The sequence below is a fragment of the Jaculus jaculus genome, chromosome 8 (assembly GCF_020740685.1).
Source record: "Jaculus jaculus isolate mJacJac1 chromosome 8, mJacJac1.mat.Y.cur, whole genome shotgun sequence".
Classification (NCBI taxonomy): domain Eukaryota; kingdom Metazoa; phylum Chordata; class Mammalia; order Rodentia; family Dipodidae; genus Jaculus; species Jaculus jaculus.
This window is the reverse complement of record NC_059109.1, coordinates 141,390,159-141,412,332: the sequence shown is the minus strand read 5'-3', so window position 1 is coordinate 141,412,332 and position 22,174 is coordinate 141,390,159. Positions and strand designations below refer to the sequence as shown.

Here is a 22,174-nt window from a genome sequence, read left to right as displayed (position 1 = left end):
AGGCAAGTGCCTTAACCACTAAGCCACCCCTCCAGCCCAGAAGAACATGATTTCTGAGCTGCTGGATGAGTCACTCAATGCCTTCTAGCTGTCCCTTGTCCCCTGTTTATAATCTTTTACCAGCTCTGGCCCAAACCTGGTGAATTCCAGGGTTTTGTCGGTGTGTTCTGAGGCTCACAGATGCAGAGGGCCGTCCCTATCCATTCTAGAACACTTATGCATACTCAGTGAGTCACCCTGTAGGTGATGATGCTGGGGGCACATATGTCATGAGAGTTGATGATAAATTAGTAAGTGGAATGAGCTAGAGCCTGTAGGCTGGAGATTTCAGATGCAGTCAACAAGCAGAAGGTGTTTTCAGAATCCAACAAGTGATTTTGGCTGTGTACTTTCCTTAGTCTTAAATCCTTGGGTTGCCAAGGCAACCATGAACTGCTTGTGCTTGGGGATTCTGAGGGCTGAGATGAGGATATGAGGTGTGGGCTGGAGTGTAGGATGGTTCCTGCATGTCAGGTCTGCTGAGCCATCTCCCTAGCCCCTCTTTTAGCTTTTAAGAATAATTTTTCAAGCAAAAGGTCAAATGCAGGTTGAAGAGATGGCTTAGCAGTTAAGATGCTTGCCTGCAAAGCCAAAGGACCCAGGTTTGATTCCCCAGGATCCACGTAAGCCAGATGCACAAAGTAGCTCATGCATCTGGGCTTCATTTGTAGCAACTGGAGCCCTAGTGTGCCCATTCTCTCTCTCTCTCTCTAATGAGTAAATTAAACTAAAATATTTTAAAAAATCAAAATCACAAAAAATGTCAAATGTAGGCTGGGGAGATGGCTAAGTGGTTAAAGGTGCTTATTTGCAAAGTCTGACAGCCCAGGTTCAGTACCTCAGTACTCACATAAAGCCAGACCTGCAAAGTGGCATATGCATCAGGAATTCATCTGCAGTGACAGAAGACTCTGGCATGCCCATTCTCTTTCTCAAACACATACATACATGCATCATCTTTGTTAGTTTTTTTTTTTTTTTTTTTTTTTTGGAGGCAAGCCCAATAGTAGACTGGCCTTTTTTTATGCAAGAGAGAGTGTGTGTGAGAAATAATTGGCATGCAAGGGCCTCCAGCCACTGCAATCAAACTCCAGACACGTGCACCCTCTTGTGTGCATGTGTGACCTTGAGTGCTTGCATCACTGTTTATCTGGCTTGCATGGGACCTGGAGAGTTGAGCATGAGTCTTCAGACTTTGCAGGCAAGCACCTTAACTGCTAAGCCATCTCTCCAGCACCCCTCCTTTTTTTTTTTCTGGGAAAAAGAGGCTTTATGTTGGCTTACAGGCTCGAGGGGAAGCTCCACAATGGCAGGGGAAAATGATGGCATGAGCAGAGGGTGGCATCACCCCCTGGCTAACATAAGGTGGACGACAGCAACAGGAAGGTATATCAAACACTGGCATGGGGAAACTGGCTATAAAACCCATAAGCCTGTCCCCAACAATACACTCCCTTCAGAAGGTGTTAATTCCCAAATCTCCTTCAGCTGGGAACCTAGCATTCAGAATACCTAAGTTTATGGTGGACACCTGAATCAAACCACCACATTCCGCCCCGGCCCCCACAAACTGATATCCATACATGATGTAAAATACAATACATTCAGTCTGACTTTAAAAGTCCCCATAGGGCTGGAAAGATGGCTTAGCGGTTAAGCGCTTGCCTGTGAAGCCTAAGGACCCCGGTTCAAGGCTCGGTTCCCCAGGTCCCACGTTAGCCAGATGCACAAGGGGGCGCACGCGTCTGGAGTCGTTTGCAGAGGCTGGAAGCCCTGGCGCGCCCATTCTCTCTCTCTCTATCTGTCTTTCTCTCTGTGTCTGTCGCTCTCAAATAAATAAATAAATAAATATTTTAAAAAAAAGTCCTCATAGTTTTTATCAATCCCAATCATGTTCATACATCCCCATAGTTCAAGATCTTTTGATAGCCATAATACCAAAAAATAAGCTCAAAAAACCCCATAATGGCACAGAATAAATATTCACACTGCAAAAGAGGGCATTGGGCATAGCAAAGAAACATTCAACCAATACAAGATTTAAAACAACCAGGGCAAACATCAAACTCTGTAGCTTCAAGTCCAGGAACTCTAGCCAGTGACAAATCTTCAAGTCCGACAATTTTAACCAGCAACAAGTCTCTGGCATTCCAAGTCCGCCCCTCCAGCTAGGCTACTCACAGTCCTGGAAAACTTCATCGGGGCCAGCAGCTCCTTAGCAGCCATCTTGTGGTCCCGGCATCTTTGCTGGGTCTCCACTGCAATCCACAGTTCATCCTCATGGCCCCATGGGTTCTCTATGCAGGCAACCAGCAAGCCCGCTTCACACTGCCCATGGCCATTTCCAAAACACAAGACCTTGTTGCAAACTCAATGACCCTCTTTCCAGCATTTCTTATACTCCACAATACCAGGTAGGGTGCCAATTTGTTAATCCAGGGGGGAATAAAGCAGACTTTGAAGAACAGGACACTCCTTGAGCACTCAGGCCCCTTCAAGAGAGTCTCCATTCTTCCTATTGCCCCAGTGCAGGTCAGCTGGCCCTATCTCAAAGGTTGTAATCTCTCAATTGCAGCTGACCCCTCCCTTTTTCTTTTTTTTTTTTTCCCCCGAGGTAGGGACTCACTCTAGCCCAGGCTGACCTGGAATTCACTCAGTATTCTCAGGATGTCCTTAAATTCACTGTGATCCTTTTACCTCTGCTGGGATTAAAATCATGTGCCACCATGCCCTAATCCTAACCTGGCCTTTTTTAATTTTTTGTTTTTTTTCGAGGTAGAGTCTCACTCTAGCCCAGACTGACCTGGAATTCACTATGGAGCCTCAGGGTAGCCTCGAACTCAGGGCGATTCTCCTACCTCTGCCTCCCAAATGCTGGGATTAAAGGCGTGTGCCACCATGCTAGGCTTCTTTTTTGTTTTTTTGATTAAAAAAAAATTTTTATTTTTTTTGAGAAAGAGAGAGAGAGTGGCCTCTAGCCACTGCAACTGCAGATAGATGCATGTGCCACCTTGTGCATTGGCTTGTATGGGACCTGGAGAATTGAACCTGGGTCCTTAGGCTACACAGGCAAGCACCTTAACTGCTAAGCCATCTCCCCAACCCTTTTTCTTCCCTCCCTCCCTCCCTCCCTCCCCCCCTTCCTTCCTTCCTTCCTTCTTTGATAGCACAGGCTAACCTGGAATTCACTATGTAGTCTCAGGATGGCCTCGAACTCATGGCGATCCTCCTACCTGTGCCTTCCAAGTGCTGGGGTTAAAGGTGTACATTACACCGTACATGGCATAATTTTTTTAAACTTTGTTTATTTGAGAGAGAGAGAGAGAATGGGCGTGCCAGAGCCTCCAGCCACCGCAAACAAACTCCAGATGCATGTGTCTCCTTGTGCATCTGGCTAACATGGGTCCTGGGGAATTAAACTAAGGTCCTTTGACTTTGTAGGCACACGCTTTAACTGCTAAGCCATCTCCCCAGTCCATAAATATTTTTTTGAAAGGTCAAATACTTGGGAAATGAGGGAGAGAGGATTTAAGAGTATAACTTGATGGGAATATGACCAACACCTGATAGAGTCATAAAGTAAAATTCATAAGCAATTAAAAAAAAAGATCAAATGCATTCTCACGTAGCAGCCTCAAGGAGACAGTAGTGTTCATTGAAGTTAACTTCATTTGTGAGACAGCTGGTATGAGATGGTACTAAAATATTTGGGACAGACATCTTATAGACATGGGCAGGCCTTCTTGCTGGGCCCTTATCCTTCTAGGCTGTCCCATGTTTGGGTTTTCTCCTGTGTCTGCAGAGAGGCAGGTGACAGTCCTCAGGGTGGCTAGCAATACTTCCATGAGGTGGAATGGTTCAAGTGTGATGAATGAACAGCCCAGGGCCTCTGCCACATGTCCATGCCTCTTCCTAAAAGATTGCAAGAATGAGGATGTGTAGTTGGTGGAGAGCTATGGGTTTTATAGAGTGTTGAACATTGGTAAGGTTGGGCCTCTGTGTGTTGGGATTTTTTGTTTTGTTTTGTTTGTTTATTTATTTTTCTAGGCAGGGTCTCCAGCCCAGGCTGACCTGGAACTAACTCTGTAGCACCAGGCTGGCCTCGAACTTATGGTGATCTTCCTACCTTTGCCTCCTGAGTTCTGGGATTAAAGATGTATAACACCAGGCCCAGCTGTATTGGGACTTTTGAGAATACACTGGGACCACAAAGCAGCTCCAGCTAGAGACAAGGTTCCTGCAGGGTCCAGTGCTGGCCATGCCCTGCAGTGTCTCCCTGCTTGGGGAGATGGGTGACACCAGTTGTCAGAATAGAGATCTTCTGCCAGGCATGGTAGCACACGCCTTTAATCCCAGCACGGGGAGGCAGAGGTAGGAGAATTGCTGTGAGTTCGAGGCCACCCTGAGACTCCATAGTGAATCAGGTCAGCCTGGGCTACCGTGAGACCTAACCTTGAAAAACCAAAAAAAAAAAAAAAAAAAAAAAAAAGAATAGAGATCTTCTGGCTGCTCCATGGACTAGATATAGTACACATTCCTCTTCTCAGCCCACCTTAGAAGTGAATAGGAAGGAGCTCAAAGGGTGGGGTCCAAGGCATCCTAATGCCTTGCAGCCATCCTGGTCTTCATGGAGACATGGAGGACTTGCTATAGAAACCATGGACTATGATGTAAGCTTGTATCTGAGTGGTCCATGTGAAGATTTCATGAGCTGCTCATGGGTATGAACAGTGTCCTAAACACACTGGTCCTCCTGGACTTCATATTCTTTACACTTTTTAAAAATTTATTATTATTATTCTTATTATTTTGGTTTTTCAAGGCAGTTTCTCACTCTAGCTCAGGCTGACCTGGAATTCACTATGTAGTCTCAGGCTGGTCTTGAACTCATGGCAGTATTCCTACCTCTGCCTCCCAAGTGCTGGGATTAAAGGCATGCGCCACCATGCCTGGCTCCTTAGCAATTAAAAAAATATTTACTTATTTATTTATATGAGAGAAAGTGGCAAATAGACTCCAGAAGCATATACCACCTTGTGCATCTGGCCTATGTGGATACTGAAGAATTAAACTTGTGTCCTTGGGCTTTACAGACAAGTGCCTTAACCACTAAGCCATCTCTCCAGCTCCCTTTGCCACTTTTTTGTTTTGTTTTGAGGCAGGGTCTCACTCTAGCTCAGGCTGACCTGGAATTCACTGTTTAGCTTCAGAGTGGCCTCAGTCTCATGGAAATTCTCCTACCTTTGCCTCCCAAGTGCTGGAATTAAAGATGTGTGCCATCACACCTGACTCCATTTGCACTTAAAAAACATATATATTTATAAGCAGAGAGACAGAAAGGAGAGAGTGGGTGACTAAAGAGAAGCCTTAGCAGTTAAAGTGCTTGCCTGAAAAAGCCAAAGAACCCAGGTTTGATTTCCCCAGGACCCATATAAGCCAGACTCACAGGGTGGTGCACACATCTGGAGTTTGTTTTCAGTGGCTGGAGGTCCTGGCACACCCATTCTCCCTCTCCCCCCCCCTCCCGCCCCTTTCTCTCTCAAATAAATAAATAAAAAGAAAATAGTAAAAAGAAAAAAAAAAGCAAAGAAGAGAGAGTGAGAATGGGCACACTAGGACACCAAGGCCTCTAGCTGCTGCAAACAAGCTCCAGACGCATACTTGCACCACTTTTTACATCTGGCTTTTTTCTTTGGAGTGGGCGTTTGAGGTAGGGTCTCACTCTGGTCCAGGCTGACCTGGAATTCGCTATGTAGTCTCAGGGTGGCCTTGAACTCATGGCAATCCTCCTACCTTTGCCTCCCGAGTGCTAGGATTAAAGGCATGCACCACCACGCCCAGCGTGCATCTGGTTTTTTGTGGGTACTGGGGAATAGATCCTGGGTTAGGCTCTGCAGGCAAACACCTTGACCACTGAGCCAGCCATCTCTTCAGTCCCTCTTTTGCACTTTTGACAAAGTCACCTTTTTATGGTATCATTTAAACAGAATAGCAAAAAAGTTTTCTTTTTAAAACTTTTATTTTTATTTACTAGAGATAAACAGAGGGGGAGAGAGAGAAAGTGAGAATGGGCATGCCAGATCCTCTAGCCACTGTAAACAAATTCTAGATGCATGCACCACCATGTGCATCTGACTTACATGGGACCTGGAGAATCAAACCTGGGTCCTTAGGCTTCACAGGCATGTGCCTTAACCACTAAGCCATCTCTCCAGCCCAGAATAGCAAAATAAAAAAAAATATATATTTATTTATTTATTTATTTGCAAGCAGAGAAAGAGAGAGAGAGAGAGAGAGAGAGAGAGAGAGAGAGAGAGAGAGAGAGAAGGAGAGAATAGGCAATCCAAGGGTTCTAGCCTCCATTGCAAACAAACTCCAGATGCATGCACCACTTTGTGTAACTGTCTTTACATGGGTACTGAGGAATTGAACCTGGGTTGTTAGTTTCTGCAGGCAAACACCTTTAACTGCTGAGCCATCTCTTCAGCTCCAGAATAGCAAAATTGGATCATAAAATCATCTGTGTTCCTTTAGCATGGCTTTGAGTGGAGGTGCCAAGATGAATTTATGTGAAAAGGTAACACCATATGCTTCAGTCTGTCTGTACACCTACATCCTACATCACCACTTCTGGGACTCAACCTCTTGTGACCTACTGTTTAGTGGCACCCTGCTGATTGGACTAGGTTACAGTGTGTCAGGGGTGGAAGCTGGCGACCTGCAGGGGCAGCATCTGTTCTGAGAATATTGTGGTTGACATGAGGACCTGCTACTGAGGAGGGAGAGTTAAGCACACCTTTCTGCCAATCCAGGAAAGGACAGTGCTAGTGCCAACCCCATAGTGTTGGGAAAGGAGGGCAAAAGCAGGAGTCAAAGGCTTGAATGGGTCAGAGAGTCATGGGATGCCATGGGAAGGGGCATCCGTTAACCTAGTAGCCAGTGGGGTTTGTGGTAGGCTGAGCCCAAGGGTCTAGTCAGACTGCTATCCCTAGTGAACACATTGGGAATGGTGGACTCAGTCCCTAGACCCTACCTGTTGGCACTTCAGACTCTTGTGGGACTGCAGGGACCCTACTACTCCTCGTTCTCAAATGGAATTTCCCCCTTTGTTCATTTTTTATTTTATTTTAATCTTTTTTTTTTTTTTTGAGGTAGTATCTTGCTCTAGCCCAGGCTGACCTGGAACTCATTATGTAGTGTCATGCTGGCTTTGAACTCATAGTGGTCCTCCTACCTTGGCCTTCCAAGAGCTTGAATTAAAGGTATATACCACACTGCCTTTAAAGAGAATTGCCTCATTTTGTCACAGAATTTTTCTGGAAATTTTAATCATGGATGGTAAGCCCTGAAGGGGTCTTGTGGACATAGATCCACCCTAAGTGTCTTTGAGGTGAGGAGGCAGGTAAGCCAGAGGCTTGTCCATTTAGCCAGGGTTACCTGGCAGAACTGGTGGTATACTATCTTCCACCAGAAAAACCTAGGTAGTGCCTCCTAGAAGAATGTATGGCCTGGGCTGAGGAATGACCCAGTAGCTTAGTGAAGGAATGTGTTTCTGAGAGTTCGGCCGGTCACATATCTGGATGACCATGATCAGAATGCCTATACCCCATGTTCTGCAAGGATTTTCCCAATGTCACAAAGAAGGTGGATTGGGGGGGGCATCAAGGGGTAGAATAATCGCCACATGCTGAATAGCTCTCATCTGTGGTGATGTTTCTTGTTTTGTTGGGATCATGTCTCACTCTGTATGTAACCCAGGCTAGCCATGATCCACCTGCTTTAGCCTCCCAAGAGCTTGGGTCATAGATAAGTGAGAGCCTCCACACCTGGCTTGTGGTAGCTTGGGGTCTCAGCATAAGTTCCAGGTCAACTTGGTCTAAAATGAGACCCTGCCTCAAGTAAAGCTGGGCTATGACTTTGCTGTGCTGTGTGATGTGTCACAGGTCTGGGCTAGCAGGATAGGCAACACAGGATGCTAAGGCTGTTGATATGGGCAGGGTCCTAGTCCAGGAAAGAGTTTCTCCTAATTGCCTTCATTTCCCATTTGGAGAGTCTAAAAATAACTGTATGTCCTTTAATGTGTGTCTCTCCCCACTCAGATGTGGACCTAACTGTCACTGAGGCCAGCATCTCCGACAGTAGAGGGGAGAGGGCTGAACTCTACGCACACGTCGATGAGAGTCTCCTGGGAGGAGAAGCCAGCTACCTGGGTCCGTCCCTCACCCCAGAGAAGGATGACTCTCTACACCAGGCCACTGCAGTGGCCAACCTGCGAGCGGCACTCATGAGTAAGAACAGCCTGCTGTCACTCAAGGCTGACGTGCTCGGGGACGACGGCTCACTGCTGTTTGAGTACCTGCCCAAAGGTGCCCACTCACTGTCTCGTAAGTGCAGACCCTGGTGTGATACTCTGTCCTGCTTTGATTTTAAACACTGTTTTTCGAGTGTTAGATCCAGATACCACCAAGGATAAGGCTATAGCCTGCCTGTCAGGCAGACTGGCTGTGGGTTGTAACCACCTTCCAATCACCTCAAGACTTAAGAGATGTGGTAAGGCTGCATATAGCCTGACTGGCCTGTGGTTCTATGTGACCGGTATACTTGCTTTACAGAGCAAGAAGGGAGTTGATGTGTGTTGTTGGGCAGCAGGAGGAAACAGCAAGTGCTTGTTGGAATGTTTTGTGCTTGGACTCAAAGCATCTAAACCTAAAACCCATGGAGCTTAAAAGTACACACAAGTAATAAACATAAAACCACAGGCCATATTTGAGCCAGTGCAGACTTGGTGCAGAAGACAGTCTGTGTCCAGAGGACAAGCATGGAGCCTTCCTGTGCTGGACTCTCCACCTTTTTGAGTGGGAGACGTGTAGAGGAAAGCCATGTGCCTGCACATTGACCCAGAGATGCCTTAGCTTGCTTTGTTCTTGCTAGATAGTGCTGGTTATGTGTGTATTCTCAGAAAGGATTTGGATGCTGTGTGTAAGCCCTCAGTATCTCTAATTGAAATCTGGATAACAGTCTGACCATGATGCTAGGGAAAAAGCCACTTCCCTGGGTGGCAGCAGATTCTGATACTTCCTGTTTAGCTGGTGCTCAGAGTGGGAGAGAAAGAGAGAAATAAAGAGCAAGCCCTTGGTGTGTTGTCTGTCAGAGAGGGAAATACTCCACACTGGTCCACCCTGAAGACATAGTTGGGGACATTAGGAAATGCCATTTTCCAGTGGGTCCAAGTGCATACATGTTGGTGACTCATCAGTTTGCCTGACACTGAAGTGCAGCAAAGTTTCCAGGAGCCTTTGATGCTGGGAATTCAGGATGCAAGTCTTTGTTTGAATTTTTACTCTAAAAAATGTTGTTTCCATGAGCACTAAAATATTTTGTTGGGATTTTGTATTGGTTTGAGGAGTTATACATATTGCTTATGGCAAATAAAGACCAAAGGTGGAAAACCATTTCTGCTCTTTTACCTCCAAATTCTCAAGTGCTCTTGCCGGCTGATTAGGCACAGCTATGGAGACAAACATGGACTATGTCATAGGCAGTGTGCAGTGGTGTTAACATGCTTTAAAAAAACATTTTTTATGGGCTGGAGAAATGGCTTAGCAGTTAAGGTGCTTGCCTGCAAAGCCTAACAACCTGAATTTGATTCCCTAATGCCCCTAAAGCCAGATGTACAAGATGGTATATATATCTTGAGTTTGTTTTTGGTGGCTGGAGGCCCTGGTATGCTCATTCTCTCTGTCTCTCTTCTCTCTGTCTGCTTGCAAATAAATGAAATTTAAAACAGAAACAAAAACATTTTAGGACTTGATTTCCACATCTGAGAAATGGGAACAGTGCCATAACAGTTGTGATTGTGATATCATGGGCAAAGTGGCATCTGTGATATTGACCACATTACAGGAAACAGTAGTATGGTTGTCATTCCCCAGTCTTTCAAGTGCAGAATGTGCATGTGGGCAGAGTTGTTCGGTTTGCCAAGATCTTGGGGTGTTGGGACAGTTTGTGGAGGTGTTTATAGGAAATTTGGGGCACTCAATTCGTGAGAAGAGAGGAGTCCTGGGATTCAACAGGTTCTGTAGGTAATATGAGGTAGTGATGGAAGTTGAGTGGGACTAAGCAAGAAACCTAATGATACTGCAAGATATAGATCATTCTCACCCTTTCTGCATATCATGGGTAATATGTGTCCAAACAATGTAAATTCCCCTTCCAGACAGGCTGTGGTACCAACCCCTCATTTCCTACTACCTCACATGTTGTCTGCCATTAAGAATGGCTTTGCCATTGTCATAAAGACTATGTGAAATGATGCACATAAAGGGCTTTACATGGGTTCTGGCCAAATTAAGGCCATCACCTTATAGCTTGACATTATCATCTGTATCCAATCACTAGCTGAGCAGAGAATGTCAAATCTGAGAGCACCGTGCTGGCAAGAATGTGGTGAAACAGGACGTGTGGGAGTGTGCAGTTGCATCTGATTCCAGCCCTAGAGAAGTTCACAGGTCCATGCAAAAAAAATTATGCAGAACTTGGAATTAAATCCAGTGCCTCATGTATTTTAAGTAAATGCTCCACCAGTAAACTATGTCCCCAGCACATAATTGGGGTGGGGGGCTGGAAACTGAACCCAGGGTCTCAAAGGTGCTAGGCACACACTCCATGCTGAATTACATTCCTGGCCCTAACACTTAAAAGCCTTATGTCAATTTTTTTATTTGTAAGATATGTTATTTATTTTTATTAGTTATGGACATACTTAGTATGTAAACAACACATGTTGGTACCATTCTTTCCCTCCCTGACTGCTGTCCCCACAGTGCATGACCCACAATCCCCATTGGAATGACTTGCATCCCCAACAAGGAGGGTCCCTTGTGGCAATTTTTGTAGCAGTGAAAGACTAGACACATTCATCATTGGATAATGGGAAAAATGAGGTGTGAATTGTGTGATGTGGAAAGCCAGCTGAATTAGCAAAAGTAATACAATTTTCAATTTTCAACCTGAAAACACTGTGAGATGAAAAGTGAATCCAAATGCTTACGGAGCCCCTACTATGTGCCAGGCTCTTGGAGCAGTGAGCAAAGCAGAAGCCTCTATACTCAGGGAGCTTGCATGTCGGCTGGGGCTATAGACAGTAAGTGGAAATCATATATGTGGGCTGGAGAGATGGCTTAGTGGTTAAGGCATTTGCTTGCAAAGCCAAAGGATCCCAGTTTGATTCTCCAGGAACCATGAAAGCCAGATGCACAAGGGGGTGCATGCATCTGGAGTTCATTTGCAGTGGCTGGAGGCCCTGGCATGCTCATTCTTTCCCTCACTCTTTCTCTCTGTCTTTTTCTATCAAATAAATAAATAAAATAAAAACAATTTAAAGTAAAAAAAAAAAAAAGAATAGCTTTGCAGGCTGGAGAGATGGCTTAGTGGTTAAGGTGCTTGACGGCAAAGCCAGAGGACCCAGGTTTGATTCCCCAGTACCCATGAAAAACCAGATGCACAAAGTGGGCATGCATCTGGAATTCATTTGCAATAACTAGAGGTCCTGACATACCCATTATATCTCTCTCAAATAAATAAATAAAATAATTAATATTTTTAATATTTCACATTTATTTATTTATTTATTACAGAGAGGGAGAGAGAATGGGCAATCTAGAGCAAATGAACTTCAGAAGCATGTGCCCTCATGTGCATCTGGTTTATGTGGGTCCTGGGGAATTGCACCTGGGTCCTTAGGCTTCACAGGCAAGTGCCTTAACCACTAAACCATGTTTCTAGCCCCACAAATAAAATATATATTTTTTTTTAATTTTTTTTGTTTATTTATTTGAGAGCGACAGACACAGAGAGAATGGGCATGCCAGGGTTTCCAGCCTCTGCAAACGAACTCCAGACGTGTGCACCCCCTTGTGCATCTGGCTAATGTGGGACCTGGGGAACTGAGCCTCGAACCAGGGTCCTTAGGCTCCACAGGCAAGCGCTTAACCACTAAGCCATCTCTCCAGCCCAAAATATATTTTTTTAAAAGAGTGATTTGGGGGCTGGAGGAATGGCTTAGTGGTTAAGGCATTTGCTACCAAGCCAAAGGACACAGGTTTGATTCTCCAGGACCCGCTTTAGCCAGATGCACAAGGGGTGCCTGCATCTGTGTTTTTGTTTGCCTTGGCTGGAAGGCCTAGCATGCCCATTCTCTCACTCTCTCCCTCCCTCTTTCTCTGTTAAATAAATAAAAATAAAATACTTTTTAAAAGAATGATTTTGAGCTGGAGGGGATGGCTTAGTGGCATAGGTGCTTGTCTGCAAAGCCAAAGTACCCAGGTTTGATTCCCCAGGACCCCTGTAAGCCAGATACTCAAGGTGGCTCCTGTGTCTGGAGTGTGTAGTGGCTGGAGGCCCTGACTCACCCATTCTCTCCTCATCTTTCTCTGTCTCGTCAATAAATAAATAAAAATAAAATATTTTAAAAAAGAACGATTTTGTAATGAGGGAGATGGTTTTTAATGTGCTTTTCCCATTATTTCTGTGTCTGGCAGCCTCAGCTTGGTTTGAGCTGTGTCCAAGAGGAACTTGAGGGCTGGTGTGCCCATTTTCTCTCTCTCTCAAATAAATAAATAAATAAATAAATAAATAAATAAATAAATAAATAAATAATTCAAAAGGAGCTTGTGTCAGGAGGGTGTAGTAAATGAGGCGAGAGGGCACAGCCAGCCTCAAAAGCTGACTTCATTTCCTGCAGAGGACCTTGAGGGGTTACCTCAGGGGCCAGAGAGAGACAAAGAGAGAGAAGGCCCTCCTTGTGTCCTACTGTCTTAAGCATCTCTGGCTCAGGCCCCACATACCAGAGTTCCACTGCCATTCCTTGCTATAGAAGGTGCTATGGCCATGCCAGGGCAGTGGCCTCCCCGGATGGGACCTTGCACATGCTCTTTTCCCCTTAGACCTCTCTGCCAGTGTGAGTTACTATATATCCAGTATTTCATGAGGTTTTAAGGTGGTTAGGGCAACTAGGTCTCCTTGTGACCTCCTCCTCTAAGGCTCAATGTCTTCACCTCTGCTTCTGGGAAGTTAGATCTCATTGTGTTTTGTCTTAAGGTGTCTGTGTCTAAGACTGATAGGGTCACTTGGTAAGTTTTGGCATTTTACTATTTCTATGAGGTTTTTGTTTGTTTTTTAAGTTTTCCAATGTAAGGTTTCATTGTGGTCCAGGCTGACCTGGAATTCACTATATAGTCTCAGGGTGGCCTCGAACTCACAGTGATCCTCCTACCTCTGCCTCCCAAGTGCTGGGATTAAAGGCATGTGCCACCATGCCCGGCCTGTTTCTATGATGTTTTAACCTCCTTTTGTTGTTGTTGTTTGTTTGTTTGTTTTCGAGATAGGGTCTCACTCTAGCCCTGGCTGACTTGGAACTCACTATGTTAGTCCCAGACTAGCCTCAACTCCCAGCAATCCTCCTACCCCTGCCTCCCAGGTGCTGGGATTAAAGGTGTATGCCACCACGCCTGGCTCCTCCCCCCTCCTTTTTTTGAGGTAGAGTCTCACTCCACCCCAGGGTGACCTGGAATTCACTATGTAGTCTCTAGCTGGCCTCAAACTCATAGTAATCCTCCTACCTCTGCCTCCCGACTGCTGAGATTAAAGGTATGTACCACCACACCACCACACCCAGCAGAGACAGATAATGGGTGCACCAGGACTTCTAGTTGCTGCAGTCAAACTCCAGGTGCATGTGCCACCTCGTCCATCTGGTTTTATTTCAGTACTGGGGCATTTAACTCAGATCGTTAGGCCTTGTAAGGAAGCGCCTTAACTACTCAGCCATTTCTGCAATCCTCTCCACTTTTTTTTTTTTTTTTTTTTTGAGGTATGGTCTCGCTGTAGTCCAGGCTAGCCTGATATTCATTATGTAGTCTTAGGCTAGCCTTGAATTCAGTGATTCCCCTTCCTCTGGCTCCCAAGTGCTGGGATTAAAGACGTGTACTACCACTACCACACTCAGCCTTCATGTTTGTTTTTTTTTTTAATTTTTATTTATTTATTTATTTATTTATTTGAGAGCGACAGACACAGAGAGAAAGACAGATAGAGGAAGAGAGAGAGAATGGGCATGCCAGGGCTTCCAGCCTCTGCAAACAAACTCCAGATGCGTGCGCCCCCTTGTGCATCTGGCTAACGTGGGACCTGGGGAACCGAGCCTCGAACCGGGGTCCTTAGGCTTCACAGGCAAGCGCTTAACCACTAAGCCATCTCTCCAGCCCGAGCCTTCATGTTTTTATTAGCCTAAAATTTCCACTATTTTCATTTGAATTTGCTCTCTTGTTTTCCATAAATAGGGTTAGGAGTTGACAAAATCATGCTGGCATGGTGGAACTTGCCTGTACTCTGAGGAGGCTGAGGCAGGAGAATCATGAGTTTGGGGTCAGCCTGGACTACAAAGTGAGCCTGTCTTTAAAAAAAAAAAAAGAAAGTATGCCTGGCATGGTGGCAACATGCCTTTGATCCCAGCACTTGGGAGGCAGAGGTAAGATTGCTATGAGTTTGAGGCCACCCTGAGAATACATAGTGAATTCCAGGTCAGCATGAGCTAGAGGAGACTCTACCTCCAAAACCAAAAATAAATAAATAAATAAATAAATTAATTAATTAATTAAAAAGTAGGCAGAATCTTTAGGGTTCTGGGTGTGAACTGGAAGACCTGGTGGGCCAGAGCTGTGGAATGGGTAGGTTCTTTCTTTTTTTGGTTTTTCGAGGTAGGGTCTCACTCTAGCCCTGGCTGACCTGGAATTCACCTCTGATTTGCGGTGATCCTCTTACCTCTGTTCCCCAAATGCTGGGATTAAATTTGTGCACCACTATGCTTGGCTGGCAGGTTGTTTTGAAACATTATTTTCTAACATACTAAGTGATGTCTATCTAATACTATGCTGCACTAGAATGAAGAATGGAAACATCTAGAAATAAACCCATATTTTCTAAAATGTATGAACTTTCTCAGTGTGTCAGGCATTCATCTGACAGGATCCCTACAGATGTCCCTGGTGTATAGCAGAGCTGGCCTGTACCCCAGGACAATTGGCTGTGGGGACTGTCATGGGATAAAGTACAGGGTTGTGGGTCTGTCTCACTGTGTCAAGCATTCCCCTAACAGGATCCATATAGATGTCACTGGTGGACATCAGTGCCTACGCCCCAGGGCAACTGGCCGAGGGGACTGTCATGGAGTCAAGTACAGTATTATGCCATTCTTTCGGTGGCTGGTTCTGTAGTGGCACACCTGCAAAGTGTGTCTTGTTAGTGGTGCACTGGTGTGGATCATGAGGACTTGTCAGTGAGGTCTGTCTCTGTGTACAGACATTCTCATTCTGGGCACACAGGAAAGAAGCATTAGGCTCACCAGAGCTTTGCCTCTCCACTTCTCTATGGCTCCCTTTGAGAAGTATGGTTGTCACCTTACTGCCCACAGGCTAGGCCTAGGCTATGAGTGTGGAGAGAGGCAGTGGCCAACCCAGGCAGGAGGAACAGCTCCATTCTACAGACCCTCCTGTGTGCCTTACCATCAGCTCAGCCCCCAGTTCACTACTTGGTTTTGCATACATACTTCTTGAGCCATGGGTGCCCCAGATAGTCTGTTGTGGAGACTCTTGTCCTTCCTTAGAGCTGGCCACCTAAGAATTCGAATGTGTTTAGAGAAAGAAATGCCTGGCACCCAAGTGGGTAGCTTTTACCCTCCTTCAAGGACGAGCTGAGGGTACAAGCATTAGCTCAGGTGAGCTCTAGAGTAACACCTGAGAAAGGAGGTCACTCCTGTGCTGGGGGGTGTTTGGACCTATGTTGTTGTGTTTGGGTTTGGATCTGTACTGTGACTCATGACTACCAAATGCACTGCTTGTCCAGGCAGGGCTGAGATTTCCATTAGTGCAACTGAAGGACACACATTCCAATGGACATGGAGTGTGCTTGGAAAAAAGAGACAACGTAGACCCTCCATGCCATGCTTGCTAACTGCGTTGTGATGCAGGACATGCAGTATTGGTGCTTCATAATGTTAAGCAAACACTCTTCCACTAAGTTATACCCTAACCCTTTATTTTTTTGAGGTAGGGTCTCAGTCTAGCCCAGGCTGACCTGGAACTCACTCTGTAGTTACAGGCTGGCCTTGAACTCATAGTGATCCTCCTACCTCTGCCTCCCAAGTTTTGGGATTAAAGGTGTGTGACTAATCCTTTTTAAATTTTTTTTTATTTGTTTATGAGAGAGAGAAAGTAAGGGAAGAAGGGAAGGAGGGAGAGAGAGACCGAGAATGGGCATGCCAGGGCATCCAGCCACTGCAAACAAACTCCAGATGCATGCACCCCCTTGTGCATCTGGCTAACGTGGGTCCTGGAGAATTGAACCTGGGTCCTTTGTCTTTGCAGGCAAGCACCTTAACTCCCAAGCCATCTCTCCAGTCCCTCCATAACCCTTTTTAAAAAAATATTTTATTTATTTATTTGAGAGGGAGAGAGAGAAGGGCACATTAGGGCCTGTAGCTATTGCAAATGAATTCCAAACACATGTACTACCTTGTGCATCTGGCTTATGTGGGTCCTGGGGAATGGAAACTGGGTCGTTTAGCTTTGCAGGCTAGCAGCTTAACCACTAAACCATCTCTCTAGCCTGGTTCTGGAATATTATAAAGAAGCTAGCTTGATTCCCTTGTTTTCATAGGACTAATAAATATAAGATTGATGTTTCATCACCAGTTTTATAACTGATCTCCCCAGAAAAGGATTTTGCACTCCCTGTTTTCACTCAGTTTGAATTGATTCTGTTTTATTTATTTTATTTATTTATTTGAGAGAGAGAGAGAGAGGAAAAGGGGGAGGAGAGAGAATGGGCATACTAGGGCCTCCAACCTACTGCAAATTAACTCCAGATGCATGCGCCACCTTGTGCATCTGGCTTATGTGTGTACTGGGAATCAAACCTGGATCCTTAGGCTTTTCAGGCAAGTGCCTTAACTGCTAAGCCATCTCTCCAGCCCTTGATTCTATTTTGTTTTGGTTTTTCAAGGTAGGGTCTCTAGCCTGGGATGACCTTGAACTCACTCCGTAGTCCCAGGCTGGTCTTGGACTCATGGAGATCCTCCTACTTCAGCCTCTTGAGTGCTGGGATCAAAGGTGTGTACCTCTGACTTGATTCTTATCTTTCTTTCTTTCTTTCTTTCTTTCTTTCTTTCTTTCTTTCTTTTTTAAAGAAATTAGCTGGGTGTGGTGGCACAGGCCTTTAATCCCAACACCGGGGGTGGGGTGGGTAGACAGAGGTAGAAGGATTGCTGTGAGTTCAAGGCCACCCCAAGACTACATAGTGAATTCCAGGTTAGCCTGGGCTAGAGTGAGACCCTACCTTGAAAAACCAAATATATATATTTTCACATATATGCATACACACCAGGTTCTGTTGTTGCTGCTTGCAAACAAATGCCAATTTGGCTTTACTTAGGTGGCTAGGGAATTGAGCCCAGGCCAGCAGACTTTGCAAGCAAGAATCTTTAACTGATGAGCCATCTCTCCAGTCCCTCAAATCACTTTTACCACAATAATGGAAAGAGGAAGAAAGGACAGGAATCAGAGACTAGTGCTAAACGCTTCTGCTCTGCACCTCAGGTACTCACTGCTCATAGGAACTTACTTCCCAGTCGGTCTCACAAGGGGGGAAGAGGGGTTTGCCTACAGTCATGCCAAAAGAAATGTGCTCTTGCTGCTTTCTAAGAACCCTGGGAGGGTGGGGATGGAGCTTTCTCTCCCATTTTTAATAAAATAACTCCTTCAACACCGTTTCCTTAATTCATAGACTCATGTATCATAACAGCATGCCCTTTATCAGATCTTAAAACTGGGTCAGAGCAGTGGCTTTGAAATACAGCCTTTACTTCTCTTCCTAGCACTTAGGAAGACACAGAACAGTCTTCCCATTGCTTTCTGTGCTCACTATACTGACTCCAACTAGTGGAATCCTTGGGATTTTCTTCCAACTCTGCTGCCATCCCCACCTTGGAAAGAAAGGCTCCTCTGGTGTGAGATAAACCGCTCAGTGCAAACCCCTTCCAGAAGGAATGACTAGTCCTCAAGTTTCTTCCCGTACCCACACGTAATCTGCCACTTGCCTCAGTTTTTAAAGGCTGGTGTCATTCCCAGGAAATCCACTAGGTTGCTGACCGCTGTGCCAGGATGATTGCCCCCAAACTGCCCTCTCTGTAAAGTGAAAGGGCGGCTAAGGTGGAAGGGCTATGTCCTAAGTGGTTCGTACTTGTAAAGGAAGGCAAGAGTGCTTCAGACTGGGAAAGCGGGTGTGGCTTTATTGTTATTAGTATTATTATAATAATGATATATTTATTTGTATGTGTGACTGTGGGCATACACATGCCATAGCATGTGTGTGTGTGTAGGTCAGGAGACATCTCTTGGGTCAGTCCTCCCTTGTCCACCTCACTTGAGGTAGTGTTTCTTGCTCTGGATTCTTGCCCTGCTGTTGGTTGTTGCTCTTGCCATGATCTAAGTCAGTGTTTGGCATACTGGAATTACAGAGACCCACCACAGTTTACAGCTTTTTACATGGAGTCTGGGAATCGAACTCCAGTACTCCAGCATGATCAGTGAGTTCTTTATCCACTGAGCTATCTCCCCAGCCCTAGGTTCTTATTTCTGGTACTTTTTCAACAATAGGCTGTCAACCTTCCTCTTCATAGTCTTGTTCACTGAACTGAAACAAAAAGTGTCAGATTACTGTTTAATTATTTATTTTTATTTTTTATTTGAGAGCGACAGACACAGAGAGAAAGACAGATAGAAGGAGAGAGAGAGAATGGGTGCGCCAGCTAACGTGGGACCTGGGGAACTGAGCCTTGAACCGGGGTCCTTAGGCTTCACAGGCAAGCGCTTAACGGCTAAGCCATCTCTCCAGCCCAGATTACTGCTTTTTGAAAGTTGTACTTTGGTGTACACGTTGAGCCATATCAGACTGTGACACCTATGCTTTCCTCCATGGAACCCTGAGAAATACCATAAGAGCATGGGTAGCTGATTCATGCAAGCAAATGAGACAAACCAGCTGTCATTGGTTACAGGAGGCTGACACACTGAGACTCTATCACTGTTTAACCATCTGTGATGACCCAGAAATGCTAAAAGTGGGCTGGAGAGATTGCTCAGTGATTAAAGATGCTTATTTACAAAGCCTGGTGGCCCAGGTTCGATTCCCCAGTACCTCTCATGTAAGCCAGATGCACAGAGTGGCACATGCATCTGAATCTTGCTTACAGTAGTAAGAAGCCTTGGTGTACCTACTCATTCTACCTCTATCTCCTCCCCCAACACTTGTCTCCTTGCAAATAAATAAATAGAATATACTTTCTTTTTGTTTTTTCAAGGTAGGGTTTCAATCTAGTCCAAGGTGACCTGGAATTTACTCAATAGTCTCAGGGTGGCCTTGAACTCATGTTGATTCTCCTACCTCTGCCTCCTAAGTGCTGGGATTAAAGGCGTGCACCACCACACTCAGCTACTTTTTAACAAAAATTCTGTTATTTATTTACGAGAGAGAAAGAGAAGAGAAGGGAAGGGAAGGAAAGAGAGAGAGAGAGAGAGAGAATGGGCACGCTAGTGCCTCCAGCCACTGCAAACAAACTACAGACACGTGAGCCACATTGTGCAACTGGCTTATGTGTGTCCTGGGGAATCAAATCTGGGTCCTTCGGCTTTGCAGGCAAACATCTAACAACTAAGCCATCCCTCCAGTCCCAAATATACTTTAAAAAAATATTTATTTATTTTTGTTTATTTTTATTCATTTGTTTGAGAGCAACAGACAGAGAGAGAGAGAGAAAGAGAGAGAGAGAATGGGTGCACCAGGGCCTCCAGCCACTGAAAACGAACTCCAGACATGTGCGCCCCCTTGTGCATCTGGCTAACGTGGGTCCTGGGGAATCCAGTGTTGAACCGGGGTCCTTAGGCTTCACAGGCAAGCACTTAACAGCTAAGCCATCTCTCCAGCCCCCAAATATACTTTTTTTGTAGCTCCTTTTTTAAAAAAAAAAAAATATATATATATTTATTTATTTATTTGAGAGCGACAGACACAGAGAGAAAGACAGGTAGAGGGAGAGAGAGAGAATGGGTGCGCCAGGGCTTCCAGCCACTGAAAACGAACTCCAGACGTGTGCGCCCCCTTGTGCATCTGGCTAACGTGGGACCTGGGGAACCAAGTCTCGAACCGGGGTCCTTAGGCTTCACAGGCAAGCGCTTAACTGCTAAGCCATCTCTCCAGCCCTTTAATCTCAGTACGTGGGAGGCAGAGGTAGGAGGATTGCCATGAGTTTGAGGCCACCCTGAGACTACATAGTGAATTCTAGGTCAGCCTGGGCTGGAGTGAGACCCTACCTTGAAAAACAACAACAACAAAAGAGTATTGACAGTGCCTTTAGGGATACTGGTAGCAGAGTACACACCTCTCTAATCTATTTCTATTCAGAGCCCCAGGAGAATGACACAGGAGCCAGCACTACCTCTCTAATGCAGGCACACCTAGGCAGCCTAGAACCAATTCTGCAAGGCACCATGGGCCTTGTCCAGTGGACTCAGTGGCCACACAAGAGTCTCAGGAGCCCTTCTCCCTCTAGCTTCTCTCCATAGTCAACTCAGTCATACAAATAAGCCAAGCCATTAGGGTTCATTCTCACAGCAGCATGAGGAAGCCAAATTGCTTTATGTTTAAAAGTATTTCTCTGAGTTACATGGGAGTCTGAGGCAGGAGTTTCACTAAGTTCACAAGTTCAAGACCTGCCTGGGCAACATATTGAGACTCTCAATTAAAAAAAAAAAAAGTGGGGTGCTGGAGGGATGGCTTAGCGGTTAAGACATTTGCCTGCAAAGCCAAATGATTCAGTTTCAATTCCCCAGGACCCATGTTAGTCAGATGCAGATGGTGGCACATGTGTTTGGAGTTTGTTTGCAGTGGCTAGAGGCCCTGGCACACCCATTCTCTCTCTCCCTCTTTCTCTCTGTCAAATAAATAAACAAACAAACAAACAAACAAACAAACAAATAAATAAGAAGCCCAGCATGGTGGTGCATGCCTTTAATCCTAGCACTCGGGAGACCCTACCTTGAAACACCAGACAAAAAAATATGCTCTAATCTCATTTTAACAGTTTTTCCCCAGCATAAAGACACTTGATTCATATAGCACCAGTTCCCAAAGCTGAGGGAAATGGCTGCCTCTACAAACTGATTTTTTTTTTTTTTTTTTTTTTTTGGTGATAGTCTTACTCTAGTCCGTGCCTTGGAATTAACTACATAGACCTAGGGTGACATTGAACTCATGGCAATCCTCTTACCTCTGCTTCTAGAGTGCTGGTATTAAAGGAGTATGTCACCATGCCCGGTTGTTTTTTTGTTTTTTGTTTTCTTTGAGACAGGGTCTTGTGTACCCAATATTAGCCTTGAACTACCATGTAGTAAAGAATAACCTTAACCTTCTGATTTTCTTGCCTGTACCTCATGAGTGCTGGGATTACAGACCTATACTACTACATTTTTGGGGGAGGGAGGTTCAAGGGAGGATCTCATTCTAGCCCAGGCTGATCTGGAATTCACTATGTAGTTCAGGCTGGCCTCAAACTCATGGTAATCCACCTACCTCAGCCTCCCAAATCCTGGGATTAAAGGCATGTACCACCAAGCCTGGCTTATATCGCTACTTTTATGTAGTGCTGGGGATAAAATCCAGGGCTTTGTGTGCGCTAGGCAAGCACTCTACCAACCGAGCTACATCTCTAGCCCTCTGGTGGGTTTTGCTTATGCATGAGGGATCACTGTGTTTCTGATCATTGCAGACTCTGAATCCATGTCCTGTGCCTGGCCCTATAGACACCTGGTGGAGTCTCCTTCCTGTCCCTGAGGTGCAGGGGTCTCTGTCAAGGAGAGGCCTGTTGGTTTGCTGCCCTCTCTGAAAAAAGAAGTCTTCGAGAAGAGCGGGCTCTGTGTCTTGGCTTCTGAAGTTAACTAGGTGCTCTTCCTGTGGCCTTTCTAGCAGTGTAGCTCAGGTGCTGGTGTTCTGCTGGTGGTTTGTCTTTTGTGCGTCTGTTCATTGG

General features: G+C 45.4%; 1 protein-coding gene across 2 annotated transcripts in view; it reads left to right on the top strand.

The window, feature by feature from the left end:
- Nucleotides 1-22,174, top strand: part of Zbtb46 (zinc finger and BTB domain containing 46) — a 100,222-nt gene that overhangs the window by 46,245 nt on the left and 31,803 nt on the right. For both annotated transcript variants that reach the window (XM_004669518.2, XM_045156351.1), the window contains one exon: nt 8,139-8,423. In XM_004669518.2, the coding sequence (XP_004669575.1) occupies nt 8,139-8,423 (285 nt within the window). The remainder of the gene's footprint in view (nt 1-8,138; nt 8,424-22,174) is intronic.